Consider the following 22,456-nt stretch of genomic DNA (forward strand, 5'->3'; position numbering starts at 1 on the left):
CTGAGAAACAAACTGAGGGTTCTAGAGGGGAGGGGGTGGGGGGATGGGTTAGCCTGGTGATGGGTATTAAAGAGGGCACGTACTGCATGGAGCACTGGGTGTTATACGAAAACAATGGATCGTGGATCACCACATCAAAAACTAATGATGTATTGTATGGTGACTAACATAACATAATAAAATTTTAAAAATATTAAAAAAAAGAGAGATAAGAGATATCCACACACACCCATACACCTACCATGTTGCCCTCAAAAAAGTGAATGGCCTCCAGTTTGGTATGACCTGACTGTTGTAACCAGACTGAAAATATTAAATTATGTAGCCAGAGGATAATATTCAGTGTCTGAGAGGCATAGTTTTTCACTTTGACTCTAATACTAATCAAGGGAAGGGGTTTTGCCAATTAACTTGAGTATTTTAGCTCTTTCGGGTAAATAATTCCAATAGAGAAGAAAGCTTTTTAAGCTATACACAGTAAGGGACTCCTCTTAGCATCAACTTGCTCCTTTGCTCTGACTAGATTCTCATCAGCAAATTGGGGATAAAATTACTTTGCTAATGAAAATTAGCACTGTTTGTTCTTATAAAAAATAATTTGCATTCAGGATTACATATCAAATTCTTAATGAGTTTGGGTAATAATGATGATGGTGATGATGATGCATTAGGATGCTCTTGATTGCAAACAACAGGAACCCTATTCAAGAAAGTAAAGGGATTTTATTTTCTTATATAACAAGAAATTTCAAAGTATTTTGGCTCCAGGGGTGTTAGGCTCATGGACCCAATTCTTTCTTCCTAATGTTCTACTTGCCCTGTGTTATTAATAGCCCTCATGGCTACAAGATGGCTGCATCTGTTCCTATCATTATATCCTCATATATTAGTCCCAGAAGTATACACATGTACACATGTGTACGCATATACATAGATAGAGTACTACCTTCTTTTGTCTCTTTCTGAAACTTAAAATTTTCTCTGCACATGTTCCTTCAATCTTACAGGTCAGAACTGGATTGCATGGATGCTAACCAAGAGGAATAATATTAGCATGATTATCTTGGAATAAACTGTGTACAACTCCTGAGTCTGGGAATGGAGCTACCCTTTCAGCTGGTTGAAGTTCTTTATCTAGTGAGTTGTCTAAGTGATGTGATTTAAACCCTGCCCATACAGGGCTATGTGACTTTTTTTTTTAATTACTTCTATGATAGAATATAGTGGTATTAGAAGGACCTGGAAGACATCTCCTGAGTTCCACTTCTATCCTTCTGTTTTCCCCACTTTGTTACCTCGTTACTTCAACCACAGCATAATTACTGACACCCATCCATTGTGTGGCCCCCCCCTTTTTTTTTTTGGTCATTTTTGCTCAGTGGCAGGAGGACCTAAAACCACAAATAGGGAGTCTCAGCAACCAATCTGAATTGTTGTGCCACTTATCAATATTCCTCCTTTGGGTACTAAGGCTTCTAAACCAGTACACCCCAGAAATAAGAGAAGCAGAAAAACAAATTTTGTAAGTGGCTCACTAGTAAAACTAGAGTTGCAGATGCTTGGGCCTGCCTCAAAGCCATTTCACTCTTTTCATTGCTTTTAGCATTTCAGTCAGTTGCTAAATCATGATAACTCTAAGCCAATCGGTAATCCCTTCTCTTCTGTTCTCAATAGGTCTAGGAATGGTCATGTGATTCAGTCTGTCCAATAGAAATCAGAAGTAGTGCACTGAAGGCTCCCGAAAAGATATTTACTTCCTAATAAGCATAAGGAATTTGAGGAGAGTTTCTTTGTTTTGCCCCCTATCTTTGTGAGGAGGATACTTTCATATGAGGATGTGATATTTTGAGTGGTGGTGGCCAACTTATTATCAAAAGAAGGCAGAAGTCAACACACCTTGAGAGTCTGTGATGAGATCAGTCTATCACTGAAATAACTCTGGGATACCCACCTCTGTGTCTCTTTGGAGGTAAATAAACATATACGGTTAAGCCACTATTAAACTGTCTGATCATTCCAGCCCAAACACCCTATGTGATACATACAGGGAAAAGTGGGCAGTACATTTGCCAAACTTAAAAGCATCTTAGTGGCCTGTCAGCCTTCGCTGAAAATACCCGTGTTGCAAGAGATAACAGAGTTAGTATAGAGAATGAGATATGAAGGATATAATGATAAATGAGCTGTTTAAATTATTTGATATGAATACTTGTATCAATGTCTAAAGGTAATTATTTGAATTCAATATTTCTATCAGGTTTTATTTTACAAAGTAACATTTTCCTTAACAAATTAGATGATAATCAAAATATAGATCATTCATAAATCTCTCAGTCTTTCAAGGCACAACTCTCAGTTTTAATTTTTTAAAAATACTATCAGACAAAAAGAAAGAGAACAAATATAAATTCATAGACTTTCAAAAGAAAAAGGATTACTGGTAAAACAGACATCAGATAACTGTTAGTGAATAAGAGGGTAGTCAAGCTAGCTGTCTATCCATTTAGGAACACATCTATTTACACATACTTAAGATACAGATACTCTATACTAGCATATCACAGAACGTGTCCCCTGGAATTTTACTTTACCAAAGGAAAAAACAAAAGAAAAAGACACTGTCAAATAAATTTAACACTATATCAAATAAATTTGAATGATACTACATACAGCACATACAATGTGCATCAGTGTATTAAAGACTTTGAAAAGTTATTCTTTAAATAAGCCAACTAATCATAACCTATCATGGTCAAATTTATTAGACTTGGGAACTTCTTTGACTATGTCCTTTATCCTGAGGAATAATGATTCCAAAGAACACATTTGGAAAATGATTATCTGTACATTCTGATGATACCAATCAGGGTTTTCTATCCCTGGGAATAAAAATAAAAGTTTTTTTCATCACTGTTGCTATGCTATGAAGTAATGGTAATGAACATTTTGTTGCTATATACAGGAGCAGAGAGTCAGTAAGATTTAATATCTCAGTATAAACTCCTGAGTTCCTTTTTAAAATGGAGAACTACAAATTTCTCATTTATATTTTAGCTGGTCCAACAACAAAAATACATCATCACAAAAATAAATTGCTTATGCATTTCCATCTAAAATGTGTGTACAGGTCCAATTTAAAATATTTCTCATAATAGATTCTATCCCAGATCAATCTAATAATTATGCGTAACATTGTATGCATGCATGTGGGTCTTCCTTTATGAAGGCAAGAAAATTGTGCTTATATAGTTAAAAGGCTGCTTTTACTGACCCACATGGGAATATTATTATTTTTTTAAAGATTTATTTATTTATTTGAGAGAGAGCGAGTGCATGTGAGCATGGTGGGGGGGGGGGGGCGGAGGAAGACTCTCCAGCAGACTCCCTGCTGAGGGGCTCAATCCCATAGAGCCTGAGATCATGACCTGAGCTGAAACCAAGAGTCTGATGCTCAACTGACTGAGCCACCCAGGCCTCCCAAGAATATTATTCAATAACATTTTTTAAAACATATTTACACAAACAAAAATAAAACCTATAACATATTGAAATTAAACCATGTCTGTTCCCAATTTTTTAGACTCCAAATTTAAAAATAACTAAGAAGAGAAAATGTTTCATACTAAATGGAGTTCAGGGAATATAGCTAGTCGGTTGAGAAGTTAAATTACTTTATTACAATATGGCTAGCAGAATAAAATCAACACACGTAACTTGTACATGCAGGGGAAATACAGCCTAACGTAAAGAGATGATTTTTAGCACATTCCTCAACTAGAATGTGGTCACCTGCCACAAAGTACACAAGCTCATGCACAAGATCAAGACTTGACATACAGCTGAGATCACAAGGTCATGCAGATAACAACAGCGTGCTAGAGAATCGTACCACAGGCTGTGCGGAAGTTCTCCCCCACCCCATGAGCCATTGCCAGCAGCCGCTGTGGAGCTTGGTTACCCATATCCGTGACATGAACGGTGTCCTTTGGAGAATCTTGTTCCCTGTGGCTGTAAGTATTCTCATTTTTATAATATTTTAATGATGCTTGCTATCAAAATGATAAGTACAGAACTAGAAATTATGGAAAAGTAGACTTTTTATAATACTGAACAATTATACACATCTGACCTCAGGTAGTTACAATAAATGACACTTATATTTACACATATTATCAAAACTAATTTACTTCTCAGGCTTAAATGGACCCAAAATAACACATCTGATGATAGTGCTTCAATTGCAGGGGGCGGATATCAACCTCCAAAAAGTACTTCCTGATTTCTAGTGCTCAAAAATCTTGGCAAGAGTCATTCTAAGACCTGGCTAAAGTATGACTCATACAGATAAGTTCTATATAAAAACATCTATTAGGATAACTCTTTCAATTACATGATTTTAATTCTGAAGCCTTGACTTGGATAAACAACCAAGTTGCTATTATTTGTATTAGTCAATGAAATAAAGTATAGAATATAGTTGTTAAAATACTTTCCCTCATTTCTCTGCATCTACAAGTGTATTTATTTCAACGTCCTTCTTTTCCTATTTATAACCTAGGTGCATTCTAGTAAAGATAGGATTCTATTTTGCTATCAGATCACACTTGCTAAGCTACTGATGTTCATAAAAGCATAGAATCAGAATTCTGGAACCACAAGTCACTCTGAAAGGTTCAGCTCTATGCCTCTTGACAGCACTGTGTGCCCCTTTCAGAATAGTGAATTCAACACTTCTGGAATGCTCTAGGATATCTTTAAGTCAGGCAAGGGAGTGAATAAGAAGAAAATACAGCCAACTCTCAGTAACAATGGAAGGTAGGATGGATAAGTAAAATCTGAAAATCTAAAAATCTTATTTTAATTCATAACTTCAATCCCCTCTCTTAGAAAACATTCAACTTAAAATTTTTTTTTAAGTTTTGTTAGATAAGAAGAGGTCTTTTAATTTTATTTTTTTTCTCTGCCCACCCCTCCAAACACAGTAGAGGAGGTGTAACAAGAACTCTATAGTCTGATATGTGTAGCAAAGATGGAAACAAATTTTGACATCTAGCTTTTCCAATTTAGATATTTAAAACTATCCATATCATATTCTAGTATATGAGGGCCTATCTGTGGTTTCATCTTTGCATAAAAATGATGGCTTTATAATTTGTTTTAAAAACTGGTACTCTTTTAGCAAGGAATGACTACTTACCATAATCAATATCAGCAGTTACATCCAACTTTTCTGACTCTGTAAATCTACAACTCAGTACTTACCAAGTTATACTTTCCTTAGAATGTAACATTTGCAAGTGATATGAATTAAAGATGACAGTTTTGCTCATTATCAGTATAATTCATGACAGGAAACAGAATGCCTTGATAAACTGGGCATAATAAGACTGGGGCTTATAATAGCTGCCTTTCCTTATGTATCTAAAGTAATTTACTGTACCAGGTTCTCCAGTAATCATCATTAGACTAATGCAATTTATGTATCTTATTATAAAGTTATTATAAAGTTTGTCATATGAACTGTTTTAATTAGCTACAAGTAATGTCAAATTCTAATAAACAGAATAATGAAGTCTTTGAAACCATGCCATTCTTCAAACATGTAAGTGTAGAAGAATCTCTTGTACAGAGTAGCTATGCCGTAGTGCAAGATCAAAAAGTGACATGCTTACTGTTGCTATATATTTGGAAGGAACAGAACTTGGATTTGACCAAAAATAAAGTAAAATCAAGTGTAGTTTATAATAAAATGCATCAGAAAAAATTTACAATTAAGGGATAAGTTACAAAACCTAAATTTGACAGTTTATCTATTCATTTGCCTTCCAAATTAAGTATCAGTCCTCTATTCAATCTGAACGTCAAAACTCTTACTAAACAGTAGTGAGAGAACAAATTTCTTAAATATTTATACCAGTCTTTATAATATATATATTTTGTTATATTTGTGGGGCAAAGGCTTAACTGATAATGGATGGTGTATCAGTAAAGCTTTGCAATGGTGTTATATTTTTTAATTGTATACAAGGAAAAGTTAAGAAATCATATGTAATAAGTAAAAATCAATTTAATTTTTAAAATGTCATATATATTACATGCATATTTATAAAATCAGTATTTGTTTAATATTCAAATATTTTACATGGGGGAAACAGGTTTTTAATTATAACATAGCAAAAGTCAAGATATTTTAAAAAAATATTTGACTGCATAATTTAAATAGTCCTTAATACCTCTACAACAAATGAAAAAAAGTTGGTTTTTGAAAATTAAATTAAAATAACTGCCAGTTAAATTTTTCCACAGAAAAGAATTCACCTAGAAGTAGTAGTTCTGAGTGCTGTATAATTTCTATTAGGTTTCTAAGAATAAGCCTAGCAGACATTTAAACATTTCCGAGGAAAAAAAAAACAAACAACTTTTCTGAGAATCTGTACCTTTCTAGGATATATATAAAAATGAGAATAGGGAAAATAAAATAGTGAAAGAACGGTCTTCATATTTTGATTTTTGGATAAAATTATTCAGTTTTATGACAATCTATAAGCAGCTTCTAGGGCAACATGGACTGTTAAAGGCATTAAGAAGACATTTTGATGTGTCACAAATGAACAATGTCCTTTGTGACTGTCTCTGATAAAAGTAGCATTGTTACTAAATAGAAAAATAAAACAGGAAGAAAATGCTGCAGATAAAATTTGATGAACATATTCTGTGCTCTCCACATACAATGTGGTCATATTTTAATCAGGTCCAGTAGAGGACTGCCTATATGTCATGGAAGCTGCCACACAACATGAGCAGGTAGAAAGATTTAAAATGTGAGCTGGTAAGGTAAAGAGAAATGACTGTTATATAACATTAACTTTACTTAGTGGGCTTCTCAGTGATTTCTTCATTGAAAAGGAATATTCAATGACTTGTTACTTTACTTGCAAGTTTATTACATCGGAAAACTGCAGTAAGATAGTAGTAAAGTTCAACTATTTCAAATATTCACATTCTTCACTTACCTCCTCTGGGTTAGCATTAAAGGTGAGGCTGCCTTCATCCAGCTGCATATACAATTTTCTGAAAGAAAATCCTAGAGGTGGGTTCTTATTATATATGGAACAGTGACCCCAAGTGGATTTACATAACCTATAAAATATAAAATCAGACAAGAAAACATTACTATATTTAATTTCCTAAGTTAAACATGTATACACATGATAAAATAGTAACATGAAATTTACAGCTCTAAAGTTGAAAATGTTTAATTCTGTACTTGTTTTTATTTGTTTACTAGAGTATGATCCACAAATGCTTTCAATTTAGCAATTCTGATAGTACTTAATAAACACGAGTTGAGGGGTGCCTGGGTGGCTCAGTCGGTTAAGCAGCTGCTTTCGGCTCAGGTCATGATCCCAGGGTTCTGGGATCAAGCCCTGCATCGGGCTCCCTGCTTGGCGGAGAGCCTGCTTCTCCCTCTCCCCGCTGTCTGCCGCTCTGCCTACTTAAGCTCTCTCTCTATCTCTGTTAAATAAATAAATAAAAATCTTCAAAAAAAAATTAAAGGGCCTTCTTTAAAAAAATGAATAAAAAAATAAACACGAGTTGAAGATTAATAATATTCATGAGTACTATTTGAAGTTAAATAGAAAATATTACTAACAATAGCAATGATAGCTATTAACGTATAACATTTACCCAGTGCTTACTAGATGTTAGACACTATTTAAAACATTATACTAGTATTAACTTGCTTTTAATCTTTACAACAATGCTCTGATGTTGGTGCTAAAGATAAAGAGACACATACACAGTAAAAGATAAAAGAGTTGACTTGAACCCAAGGAGTCTTACTCCAGAACTAGAAATCTTAACCAAGAAGCTAAACAGGATTAAGTAACTATGATCTATTGCAAAGTAAAGTTGAATGGAGGCAAAGATTGCTAGGTAGGCAGAGAACTTTGTTGTTTTTTTTTTTTTAACAATATACATATTGATAACAGGCAAAATAAACATAGAAATTATGCTATTAACTTCAGTACATACATCAAAAGCTGCGTATGACATTAAGAGTAGCTGTTCTAAGATGCTGCTTCAAAACACTGTTTTTTTACCATCACAGTGATACATGATTGTTTAAAAATTCTGTGAAACCTAAGATGCTAATAGTTCATATTAAAACATATTGAAATTGGAGGGGGAGACGAACCATGAGAGACTATGGACTGAAATCAGAGGGGGAGACGAACCATGAGAGACTATGGACTCTGAGAAACAAACTGAGGGTTCTAGAGGGGAGGAGGGTGGGGGGATGGGTTAGCCTGGTGATGGGTATTAAAGAGGGCACGTACTGAATGGAGCACTGGGTGTTATATGCAAACAATGAATCATGGAACACTATATCAAGAACTAATGATGTAATGTATGGTGATTAACATAATAAAAAAATACTGATTTTTGCAGTTTGGGATAGTTGTGTCCAACTCTCTACAAAGGCATTAGCTACTGGTTATTATTTGAAAGCTAAAGTTTTATCTCATTTTATCTTATTATAATGCCTAGAAATTCTGGATCATTAGACCACAGATCATTAAATATAAGTGCATTACTCTAGAGATACAGAGAATTTAGTGCACTTTTAATGACTATCTCAAAATTATCTGAAATTGTGTGTTCAAAAACACCTACTTGTAGTGATATTAAAATAGTTTCATTTTCTGATATTAATTACTGATTTTTGACTCAAATTTCATGTCACATACATACAATGTATAGGGTAACAAGAAAGTTACTGTCTCAGCCTGTAACATCAAAAATTGTGAGGGTAGTGGGTAAAATATATAATTAAATGAGAATATCTTCTTAATATTTATATCCTTGCATTATTTTTACCAACCAGATGAAATCCCTGATTCTAAAATAGTGGGTTTAGGAGTTTGTTTAGAAAATTATCAATATTTTAGCAGAAACTTTAGTCCTATAGCTTTTGACTTTTATTACTGAGCTATGTGAAAATAACAGAACCTCTCAACATTAAAAAGTATTCGACACATCTGAAGTTAAAATAAAAACTAAGCTGGCCTTCAATTTAAAATAGAAGCAATTTATCACTAAGGAAAAAAAAACAAGTGTCATAAAAATAGACATAATTATGTGGTAACAATAAAGGAAGCATTTCTTTCAGAAATGCACACCCAGATTTAAATCCCAGATAAAGAGGACATTTTGATTGAGTTCAGATAAGCTTAGAAATGAACTTTTTTTTCAGAGTTCAAATATTCTGAGTTCTGAACTCTTATTCAGAGTTCAAGGATTACAAATTAAGTTTTCTGGTAATACTAAAATGCAGAAATTTTAAACAAATAATGAGCCAGTGTTAAAGTATTTTTATTTCTTCTTTTACCGATTAAGAAATTAATAACCATAAACACTAAGTTCCTCTCACTTTCACAGTACCTTCACTATAACAAGACAATGAGAGAGTAACAGGGTGATGCTTATGATTTTTCTTTATTTAGATGTTGAGAAATTAACTATATATTTAATACTGTAATTCTGTAGCATCAGAAAGCCTGCATTAGAAATATTGTTGGTAATACATTTTTACTAAAGTTTGGTTATTTGGATAATTTATGAATTCTCTCAATTAGATTTTCATTTAGAAATTATTTAAAGTCACAAAAAGACCTTTGTTTTTAGACATGTTTTAAATCACTAGAAATGAGATTTAAATAAACCTTAGATACTACAAAGTTCAAGATCCAAAGATTCTTGTAAGTTTGGTAACATATTTACAACTCAAGTATATGATGTTATTTAAGAAGTACCTGAAGTTACATGGATTCTATTCCAAACATTTCTAAATTTATAGGCTAAATTTAAACTGATAGAATCACTGGCTATAATTTCTATAGTGTACTTTTACTTCAGCAAGCAGATTATCTCATTTCATTCTACTATTTTCCTACTTCATTGATGAAATGTTGGTTAGAAAAAATAAGTAGATGAAACATTCACCACAGTTTATATTAACAAGCGCCTCTGTGATAGAAGTATATAAATTAGTAAGCACACAATCTTCATTTGGGAAGCACAAACTACCAGGGGTGCGAACACTTCAAGTTTTGGATTATAAATTCTCACTTAACTTGTATGTTTTTTTAGATATTTTATTATTTTTTTAGGTAATCTCTACATCTAATGTGCAGCTCAAACTTACAACCCTGAGATCAAGAGTTAGTTGCATGCTCTACCGACTGACGCAGGCAGACACCCCAACAACTTGTATTTCTAGAATAAACTGACACCTCTTCATTGGTAACTTCTCTTCTAACTGTAAAGTCATTTTCCTTTATACAGTCCTTCTTTTCCCAATATCAAATTTGACTGTGATGATGACTCATTATCTTTCTGGGTTTTAATAAAGAACAAGTCAAAATACAAACCAAGGTTAAAAAGAAATACATCATAATACATTTATATACATATACATGATATATATATTATATATATATTATAAAAATAACATTTAAGCATGATTGTGTTTAGAGATATCTGAATTAAAGATGTTAGGATGGACTTACCCTTGCCAGAGAAGTTCATCATTTGCAAGGTCCTGCCAAACACATGAAGCTAAGCAGAGGTCAGTTGCATTCAGGTAGGACAAGATGGTAAAGCTTAGCTCAGGGGGCAACATTTCCAAATTAATGAATCCTTCTTGTTCTTTAGATTTCCGTGCCTTCAAAAGATGATATAGATCAATGCCTCCTTGGACTTGTTTACGCTGACTGGTGTTAGAAATGTTGTTGGCAGCCATCCTCCTGCTCTGCTCTCTGCTGAGGTAGCCTTGCTCACTATAACCTTCTTGCTGTAGCTGCTGGTTTCTGGCCACTCTCCACAGCCCCTGACCCATCTGCAAGCCTGGGAGAAAGCCAGAATGTGGTAAGGTCAACTGTGACACGAAGCATTAATCTACCAGAATTAACATTCCTCATTAAAGCACATTAAAAGGAGTGGTATATTACAAAGAATAGCTGGAACATCCTAAGTACAAAACTTGGACAGAGAAAGTTGCAGAAATCTTTGATTTGATCATCACCTTTATCCCAGTTTGCTAACTACTTTTAAAGTCCACAGGTGACATAATCATTTTTCACATGGTAAGATTTAGAAGTTACTGATGTCCTAAAGACTCTTACAAATTATAATTATGTGGACTTATGGGCCAGTATTAAATACAGCTCTGATCAGAGCACAGGACTTTAGTTAAAAGGCCTCTAGACCCTGCTTTTTATCACGACTCAGGCTAAGCTAAGCTAGCCCCTTTTAACCAAACTCCCAGATGCATAACAGCTGTGAAACAGGCTTTTCCTTTAATTCTTGCCAGTCTACACTTAAGTTGTAGACTGTAATAAAATGTAACATAGGCCCTGAAGTCTAATTCAGAAACCTTATAAATTAGACACCTAGAACTCCATGATAAATAGCTTAGTAATGACTATTTGGTTTTGTTGTTGCTTTAAATAAAAATCATAATTTAGACTAACTTTCCAGTTCTTCTCCATATAGCCCTGTGGATTCCTCAGAGGTACCTGGGAAAAGGTAGAAGAGAGCATATTCCAGTCTCCTCTACCTTCATTTGACCTCCAACCAGAGCGGCTCTACATTTAGCTGTTAAGAAATATTGGACTGCCTAGTATACAAATATTAGGAAACTACTGGCCTAGACTTCCTATTTGATTTTGGCTTTTTTTTTTTTAAAAGGATTTTATTTATTTATTTGACAGAGAGAGAGACAGAGATGGCGTGAGAAGGAACACAAGCAGGGGGAGCAGGAGAGGGAGAAGCAGGCTTCCCGCTGAGCAGGGAGCCCAATGCAGGGTTCGATCCCAGGACCCTAGGATCATGACCTGAGCCGAAGGCAGACGATTAACGACTGAGCCACCCAGGCACCCCTGATCTTGGCTTTAAAATAAGTAACTTTTTCTAGGCAAATAAATTCATAGAAAAACATGAAATCAGGAAGAGCTTTTAACTAATATAGATACTTCCATGATCTCTTTTCCAATCAAAATATTCTTGTTTTATAAATCTGAGTTGACTACTAATATGTGTGTGCATGCAATTTAAAAAGGTGGAGGATTGATTTTCATATAAAATCATTAAAATAAATTTCATAGCATGGGCTATCTATAAAATAGTTTTAATTAACTGTTTATAATGAGAACTAACAAAAAAAGAAAGGAAAAAAAAAACTCCAGAGGTGACTAGAAATTTTAAAAAATTATTAGGAATTTCAAAGAATGTCAAAGATATATTTTTTCAGTATTCAAAAAGGTATGTTCCACATGTATATTTACTGAGTTATTGGCTATTATTTGGATAATGACCACTGTAATGGGTTACTTGTTGATCAGAACAGAAAAACAGTCCAGGATAATTTTTCACTCTTCTTTACAGCGAACTGCTTGGAATCCCAAGAGCTTAAGGTATAAAGGGATGGGGAGTTCAAAGAGAAGGAACATATTAATAGTTTTTAAATGTGGGGAAATTAAGTTTTACAAAGAAACCACAAAAAATAATCTTTTATCCCTAACATACACACCACAATAATGGTAGCAGTTCTTAGTGATTAGGCTATAATAAATTTGTATTTTTAATATAGGATATTAAAAGATTGAAAAGACAAGACACAGAACCAGAGAAAATATGTGCAAAACACTTATCTGACAAAGGACTGGAATCTAAAATATACAAAGAACTCTTTAAATTCAACAGTAAGAAAACAACCCACTTAAAAATTTGCAAAAGATCAACAGATGTCTAACCAAAAAAGATTTATAGGTAGTAAATAAGCATATGAAAAGACACTCCACATCATATGTTATTCTATAATCTCAAATCAAAACAATGAGATAATAAATACTACACATATATTAGAATGCTTGAAATCCAAAACACTGACAACACCAAGTGCGGGCAAAGGTGTGGGAATGCAAAATGGTACAGTCACTTTGGAAAACAGTTTGGCAGTTTCTTTTACCATATGATCTGGCATTTGTGATCCTGGTATTTACCCAAATAAGTCGAAAACTTAGTCCACATAAAAATCTATACACAAATGTTTGTAACATCTTTATTCTAATTACCAAAACTTGTAAGCAACCAAGATATTCTTCAATAGGTCAATGGATAAACTGTAGTACATACATACAGTGAAATATTTAGAACTAAAAGAACTGAGCTATGAAGCCATGAAAAGACATGGAGGAAACTTAAAATGTGTATTACTAAGAGAAAGAAAATGATCTGAAAAGGCTACATAATGTATGATTCCAATTATTTGACATTCTGGAAAAGGCAAAGTACAGAGAAAGTAATAATGATTAACAGAAAAAGTAAAGATTATCAACAAAAATTTATAAGGAATTTTAAGTTTGCTAAATGTTTAAACAAAGCCATATCATATTACAATGTAAGTAAAATTTAATTGACACAAATTTAACATTTTAAGATTCAAAATCATAAAGAAAGGTATTTTATTTCCATCATGGCTACTTCCCTGTTTATCATTGCAAGAAAATATCTAAAAGCACATTGCTTGCTAAGGTCATTTAGCATACCTTGTCCCCTTTTTGATGATCAGATTTATTTTTCTCTTTTGTTTTTGTACCACTAAAGGTAAATAATACAACATGGTAACTATAACGTTTGAAGTCTCAAGATTTAAAGCATTTAATATCAATTTCTGTGTATTTCCCCTGCAGCATCTTTCTGGTTAAGCAGCTGTTAAGCAGCTGTTGTTATTCTCAGGGATGTTGCTAGGGAACACAGAATCAGGGTGATTTCCCTAGGCTCTGGACTTTAATGGGGAATCACTTAAATTGAGCACTGAATAATGTGATTTAGAAAGTATCCGGCAGGTAGAAAGAGGTAAAGCTAGCAGCTGGCTCTTGGGGGGGGGGGGGGGAATTTGATGGGGAGGGTGGAAGTTTGAGGTTCATGTACACATAATTCAAAGGAAACTGCATTTTCTATTCTCCTACTGATGAATAATACCACAAATTGCCCTTTTGGAATGTACCTTTCCCTTTAAAGCAGTTCTTCATACTGGGCAAAAACAGAGTATGATAAACCCCTTGAGGAAGATTAATATCATACATTTATGCTTTGGGAAAGGAAAGGGTGTTTATAGAGTTCCATCCCCAACCTCCTTAGGGTAACAGTGATGTGGAATGTGGGTGGAACTGTCAGAAAAGTGATAAAACTCTCAAAACGACATGCTATCCATTGCAGAAGCTGCAGAGTAAGTCATGGAGGGAGCACAATGTTGTGGACTCTGAAATCGAACAGACTTGAGTTTAAATTCTGACTCCACTGGTTATAACTTACAGGATCTTGGGGAATTCGACTATTCTAAGCTTTAGTTTCTTCATATGTAATGTGATAATTTGCATATTACATAATAATAATATCTATAGTTCAAAAGGCTGTTGTATTGGGAATGAGATAATGCATATAAAGTTCATTCCACAGCTACAAAAATATTAGGTATTTATTGTGACAAGATCATATTTTCATAAAATGAAAATGAGAAGAACTTGGTAAATTTAATGATACTTCAGTTGTGCAGATGTTATGCCTGCTGAATAAACTCATTTGTTCATATTGATACACACAATTCTTCATCTCCTTTAGTTACTTGATATTTCAGCCATGGTTATTCTTTTGCTCATAAACGCAATTCTTTTATATTGATGGCCAAACCAACCAACCAAACCCAAACCTGAAAAATAAAAAAGCCTGTATTATGTTCCACAAAAAATTTAAAACCTCAGCATGTATTATGATAGTGCCAATAACAATGGCATGAAACAGATTCTTGTGTTATTATTAGTAATGTGTCAACATCCGGCTCTAAAGGATATAAATTATGACAGTGTTTCATGCTGGGGTCTTACATGATTTCAAAATTCTTTAAAATAGGTGTTTGAACTGAATCAATCAAAATCTGACTTCAAAGTATACAATCTTCAGATTTCTTATTAAAGTTTTAATAAAATCTTAGTATAAAGATTTTCAAAATTAAAACACAACATTATAAAAGATATAGTACTCTGTCATTTGTGCCAGGAATTCAGCCCAAAAAATACCAGCTGCGTAGTGGAATCATTGAATATACAGAGTTTCAAACTGAAAAAAAATTAAACACAAAAGAATTTTTTTGTATTTGAAATAAATAGTTTTGTTGTAAATATGGATTTTTGTGATGAAATCACTGCTGATAATTTGTTCACTCAAAACAGGTTGAGGAATATAGATACTTCTAGGAAACAATGCTCTTATAAGAGCATAGTCTATTTAATATACAAATAAAAGAAATATGGTCAATTCTTGTAATTCCTGGTAGTTATGCTCTATAAAGTCACTACAGTGAATTAGCCAATACTGAACCACTGTTCCTAGGAGATACGCAGGGTTAGGTTCCTGAAAGCTCCTGGCCATATTTTTGCCAACTGATCAATACATAATCTTGTTTTATGCATGTTTCTGTTTAAAGACACCTTGTACAAATGTGAATAGACACTTATCTATAATACGGGTAAGTTTTGTTTCGCCTATAATAGATGTTTATAAAAACAAGTGAAGGGACAATTGGTTTTTTTGTTTCCTTTTGTTTTCCTCCCCCCCCCCCCCCGCTTTTTTTGCTTGCACAGGTTGCACTATTGAAAAATTGAGATTGTATAAACCTGGTCAAAAGCTACAAGATACCACAGTCTTGTAGATGTCTAATAAAAAGTTATTATACTAAAAAAAATATATATACACTGTTGATTTATTATCGCTGAACTCACCAAAGCTGACCAGAGCTCATCTAACACAGGCATTTTCTCTCTAAAGAACCATCACACTTAGGTTCTTACACTAGGACACTACACAGCACTTTAGCAGTAAGCGTGGGGCCATTTTAAACAGTGAAACCATCAACAAAAAAGCACAAACATGTAAAAAATGTGCCAATAAATAGATTAAAAAAAGGACACTTGTTCACTATATGAGAGCTAAAACAAGAGAGCAGAACATTGCCTTATTTGACCTTACGTGGGAAGAGCATGTCAGAGACCCAAATTTTCTGCAGGTCTGTACATGTCTGAGAATGACTGTGAAAGTGCCGAGAGTGTTGATTTGGGGGATAAACACAAATTTTAGTGAGCAGAAGACTACACAAATACAAAATCTGCAAATAAGGAAGATCAACTGTAATTAATACAATTTAAAATGCCCGATGCCTTTTCCTCCAAATTTGAATTTATTTTGTTTAAAGTTTATCATGTTCAGAGGATTTATAAAATTCGAAGGACCTTTAAAATGAAAGCAAAGATATTTTCTCTCAGTCTCCAAAGTTAGAAACAGTGCTTTACTATTTCTCAGCTGATGGAAATAATTAAAATTTCATAACAGAGGAGAAATTATTCCAACAAAAATTCCATATAAGATTTCAAAGTTGAAATTCTTCCCTCCAGAGAAGAGAAAAAGTTATGGGGGAAAAAAAACCCAAGCCAATTAGGATGCTATATTTTCTCATTTTTCAGAATGATAATGATTGATAATTACAAACAAAGACTTAGATACTATTTAGTAAATTTTAAAGTTTAAATTTACATTTATGGAAAATGAGTAATGCAAAATAAAATAAATCTCAGAACTCCTTTTTAAATTGGATGAAGAATCTCAAATAAAGCAATGGCCAAACATGCAAATGAATATTATTCAAGAATTTCTATTTTCCTGGAATTATGCAAACATGCCTATCAATTTAATTAATTTTGATAATTTTCATACAGTAGTCAAGTAATGCTCCCTATGTCTCAGAGCTATTACATTCTGTTTTTGTGTAAGGGCCAAATATTTATGTTCAATTCTGTACTACTTGCACATGTACTCATGTATGTAAGTACATGTATATGCAAATGTCTCACATGGATAGAAGACTCAAAAGCCTGGCACTCCTGGTTATGGGATGAGTAACTCAACTGAACAGCTGTGAACAATCAGTGGCAGTGTGGGTAAATATGTCACATTAGTGAACGAGACAGAACGAGACTATTACTTTAATCTCATGTATAAGGAATTTTGTATTTTTGTTTATTATCTTACATTTCAAATTTAACATTGTGTTCCTAAAGTCTTATGCTACCATAGAACAGTAGCTGGGATAACATAAATGGAAATTAACACGACTTTAGGAAGATTCCAGCACTTTTCAAAAATAAATAGTCTTGGAAAAATATCAATAAGAATGAATAAAGCTTCTCGCTTAGCTAAAGGTCCATTTATGGAACAAACAGCCACTATCACCTCTAAATGATCTGTCTCACCTCTACCTGACAATATTTTAGGCCTGTTACATCCAGAGTTATTATGCATATATGGTGCTTTTCCTTCTGAAAAAGCTCTTTCAGTATTACATAGCTTGATTTTAATAGTCTTAAACTATAAAATTATTTTGATATGCTAACATGCTATCATGCTAACATGATTTCAGGAATAGGTCTTAATCCAGGACCAGGATAAATATATATAGTACAGTACCATCTCATTAACATGATTTGTGAGGTATCAATTAGATACTACTAAGTAAAAGAAATATTCTAACTCAGTTGTGGGAAAATCTTTTATAGTCAACTCCTAACTTCTTGTTAAAATTTTAAGAGTGAACACATATATTTAATCAACTTTCCTTCCTATTAAAACGAGAGAAAAGAAATTTTTAAAAAGGGAAAACTTAAGCCTAAAAGAGAGGGAAAATAGGCTGGTGAGTGGACAAAACATTTTAACAGATTTCTGTAACATGAAAGTGGAAGGAGTAGTGGTTACTAATGAAGCCAAGAAGAGGAAGGAGAAAGACAGTATGGAATAGTGCAGAGACTTAAGCAGAAGCTTATGTACCTTGCAGAACTCTCAAAAAGCTTTTGGAGTTCGAAAACAAGAGTGTAAGTATGAAAATAATTGAGAGTAAAATGAGAAACAAAAATCAAGGGATTACTGGGTCACTGCTTCCATCTTTATACAATAAAGAAAAAGATTAGCCCTTTTACAATCTTTATGAAAATTAAATAAAATAATATGGGCCAACAGACCATAAGCTATCCCTCAACACACAAGCATCAAGTGCCTAGAATGATTAGGCATATACTCTAACCCCTTTCCCTTATCCAGGTTGAATGAAGAAGGGTTTCCTCTAAAGAAATTGAACCCTAGAGAAAAGACTCCCCGACTCTCCTTCTCTTCTAACATTTATAAGTGGCCCAGCGTAATTGCTATCAAACCAACCATCCCAGAGCAAGAGCCACCAGCTCTATACAGGTGCATATACCTACAAATCAACATGTTATTGTCTCAAAGATCCAATGTTTAATCATTTAAAGTGTGGCTGAAGCATTTGCACAATGATTGCTTGGCTTATTTTTTGCTGATTTCATCCAGTGACTCTTTGGTAAAAGTTAACAAGTTAATTTTAATATTAATCTAATAAACAAAATCATAAACTCTACATATTACATATTTTTGAGAGTTTGCTTAGAGAAGGAACCAACTGAAGCTTTGTAACATATAAATATGGCAAAAAGACACATCCTTCTCCTAACTTTAATCTTTCCAGTCCACTTGGGACCCCTTCAAGGGCTACCAAGAAAATACTAAGACAGTGCTTCTTAAATGCAGATTACAAATGTCCATTGAGCTGAAGAAAATCAAAACAAAACAAAACAAAAGCAATTAGATAATGTCAAAAGGGATGTTAGGAGCCATTGTGAAAAAGTTCCTATTGGTCAAACCTAGGACAATTTGAGCATCAAAATAAAAATAAGGACAGTAATAGATTATAACCCATCAAAAAAAAAAGCGTCCATGAGTTTACCTTTATGATCAATAAACACATAAAGGAGAAAAGAAAGGTCTCCTTTACAGTAAAATGTCAACTAATAAATGTAAAAGGAATAATGGGTTAGAAGAATCATTTTATAATCGTTGTGGGAAAAATAATTCTGGCAAAAATTATCAGTGGATGCTGGATCTGGAATCTGATAAAGAATGGAATATTTATAGCATCTCCAAGTATCTTCTCACATACTACTCACTGATTACCAAAATTATGAAGATAGTTTTTAACCAAATGATCAAAATGAACATTTACGAGTAAGAGACAAATGGACTACATGTGCCTCTGGCCATGATACTCTGAGAAGGGCACATCATCAATTATGCAGTATTCCAGCCAAACATGTATATGTAAACTGAATCTAAACATGAGTCATAATCAGAGGAATGAACCCAAATGGAGTCTGTAAAATGACAGAATTTATCTTCAAAAATGCTGTGAAGTCAAAGAAAAGCTGAGGAAAGGTTCAAGGACATTTTTGGGATAATTGAAAAACCAGACCTATGGGATGAAGGTTGGATAAAATATTGTATCAATGTTAAATTTCCTGAATTTGATAACTATACAGTGGCTGTATCGCAGTATATTCTTGTTCTTAGGAAACACACTGAAGTGTTAAGGCATAATAAATGCAACCTAGTCTCAAATGGTTCAGAAGAATAGTAATATCTATCTCTCTATAGAGAGAGTGATAAAGCAATGTTGGAAAAATTTTCAAATTGATGAATATGGGTAAAGAGTATATACTAGCTATTTTCATTATTCTTACAACTTTTTTGTAAACAGAAATCTGGTGTGGAATCCAGGCTTGTGAATTTGAAAAAATTCTTTGTTAGATGTGCGCACAGTTTAAAAATTACTGCTTGAGGGTTTAGTGTAATACGCACTGAAAACCATCACTAAGGAAATAAATGCCCAGCATTATGGCTTAAGAGAAGTAGGAGATGCCTATCAAAAAAATATCAAAATAGCAAGAATTATTTTTGCCATTTTTGATCAAAATTTTTAAAGGATGGAGGAAATTTTTTTAAAGAAAGTTGGAAAAAATACCCCTTTTAACTCTTTCTGTGTTCATATTTAAGGCTTGGAATTCCTGGCTGTGTTCCCTCTTGTACATAATATTATGTATATAATATCTAATAAAAGATATTAATAATAGTTTTTGTACTATAAACCACCATTTAATACTTTCTCTGTGCTAAGCACTCTGTTAAAGCTTTATATGTGATCTCATTTTAATCCTCACAACAACCCTAATAGGTAGAAATTATTATTCTAATTTTATACTTTAGGAGACTGTGATCCAGAGAGGTTAAGCAACTTTGCCTGAGATCTCCTAGCTGGCAAATGTAAAATTTAGGATTCAAACTTAGGTCTGAGTCCAAAGACTTTATTCCTAACCACCAAATCTTATGCCCAGAACTGTTAGAGCCCACAGATGGCAAAGGCAATCTACCATCTGTTTCTTCTTCACTGGCTCTCATCTCTTCTTTCTGTCCCTGCTTATTACCTCCATTGTTGTCCCCAGCTGCAGCTTCTCTTCTCATAGGCTTTGATGTGAAAAAAGATCTGGCTCAAACTCCAACACAGAATCTGATTCACATATAGTCTGTGGTCTTCATTTTCCTCATCAGTAAAATAATGGATAGTTCTTTCTTTAAAGATTGATTTATTTGTGGGGGGGGGGGGCAGAGGGAGAAAGAGAATCTCAAGCAGGCTCCATGCCCAGCACAGAGCCCCACAAGGAGTGGATCTCACGACCCATGAGATCATGACCTGAGCCAAAACCAAGAGTTGGATGCTTAACCGACTGAGCCATCCAGGTGTCCCAATAATGGATAATTCTTATCCCATGGGACTTAAAGGGTATAACATTTAGAGAACCTAGCCCACAGCAGGTAATTTATAATAACAGGTAGTTTTGTATTCATCTCTCAACCCTCTTTAAATGATAATCTTATGTTGCTTTTTCCATTTCAGAGTACACCCGATTATTCTGGATTTAATTACCTGAGTAGTTATAGTCTTGCTTCTAAATTTCATTAATTTAAGATCTGTGAAATTTGGGGGGAGAGGCCATTTACCTTTGCTACTAGAAAAAATTAGTAAATATATAAAGTAAGAAGCAGCAGCTAACTTGGCCTAGATTTACATACTGTATAATATATAAAAAAAAGTTTGGCAAGTAAGGTCAAGTACTTAGTCATCAGTCAGTGATAACAGAGATACCTTTTTGTCTTAAGTCCTAGTACTTAAGTACTACCATCATCTTTATCACAACTGTTTCCAGAAATGAAAACTTCAAGACTTCATGGGAAGATTCAACATGTCAAAGCTCCTTTTGGCAGTATCACAAAATAAATCTGTCCATAAGAGGAAATTTCTACTATAGATCTTTACAACAACAGTAATTTAAATTTTAAAGTGCTTTTTGAATAGCACTTTTTTAGATCTTTAGAATGTTAATTTTTTAGATCTTTAAAATCAATGTTACAATTGTTGAGATTCATATTTTAAGCATATTAATTATAGAATACTAATATTTACTCAAACATGTTAAGACAATCCTTTTGGAACTCACCTATCATATTGTGCTTTTAAGTTTTTTAATTTATTATACAAATTTTTAAAATGTATATACACACAGACTTTGTTTTATTGTGTTTTGCTTTACTATACCTCATAGATAGTGAGTTTAACAAACTGAAGGTTTGAGGCAAACTTGCATCAAGCAAGTGTATCATGCCATTTTCCCAACAGTATTTGTCACTTTGTCTGTGTCACAATTTGGTAATTCTCCCAATACAAACTTTTTCATTATTGTATTTGTGATGGTGGTCTGTGATCAGTGATCATGACTCACCAAAAGCTCAGGTGATGGTTAGCATCTTTTAGTAATAAAGTATTTTCTAATTAAGGTATGTACACTTTTTAGATATAATACTGTTGCACACTTATAGAGTATAGAGTAATCAACTTTTATATGCATTGGGAAACCAAAAAATTCATTTGATTTGCTTTACTGTGATATTCAGTTTATTGTGACGGTCTGGAACCAAACCCTCAATATCTCCTAGGTACGCCTGTATAGAGGCAGTCCTTGCTTTGCACAGTATTGTGCTAACTATTAATAGTGACCATGAGACCATGCAAGGCAAGGCCACATCTCTAATATGCTCATTTCAGTTAACATAGTAACATGCAAAGTAAAAACTGACTGTAAGTACTAAGACGAGGAATTGATTCCACACAATAGGCTACATGGATAAATCCATACCAAACAGTGCCTTAGATCTATAAAGTGCTCAGTAAATGTTTGTTGAGTGAACAAATGGATGAATGATGAACAATGATAAAAAAACAGATTTAGATGATCCTCGACCTAAACTTCACATATCTTTTAAAAATTAAATGAGGGCGCCTGGGTGGCTCAGTTGGTTGAGCGACTGCCTTCGGCTCGGGTCATGATCCTGGAGTCCCGGGGTCGAGTCCCGCATCGGGCTCCCTGCTCGGCAGGGAGTCTGC

The 22,456-nt window shown here is 33.7% G+C and overlaps 1 protein-coding gene across 2 annotated transcripts in view; it reads right to left on the minus strand.

Moving 5' to 3' along the window:
• The window catches only part of FBXO8 (F-box protein 8), a 47,877-nt gene that overhangs the window by 17,885 nt on the left and 7,536 nt on the right, over positions 1-22,456 (minus strand). The window contains exons 1-2 of one of the 2 annotated variants that reach the window (XM_027599330.2): positions 10,575-10,908; positions 7,014-7,140 (exon numbers count right to left, since the gene is read on the minus strand). In XM_027599330.2, coding sequence (XP_027455131.1) covers positions 7,014-7,140; positions 10,575-10,903 — 456 coding nt within the window. In that variant the 5' untranslated portion in view covers positions 10,904-10,908. Of the gene's footprint in view, positions 1-7,013; positions 7,141-10,574; positions 10,912-22,456 lie in introns of those variants that run through there. The other variant, XM_027599328.2, reaches the window with a different exon arrangement.

Source organism: Zalophus californianus, chromosome 2, assembly GCF_009762305.2.
Source record: "Zalophus californianus isolate mZalCal1 chromosome 2, mZalCal1.pri.v2, whole genome shotgun sequence".
Lineage (NCBI taxonomy): Eukaryota > Metazoa > Chordata > Mammalia > Carnivora > Otariidae > Zalophus > Zalophus californianus.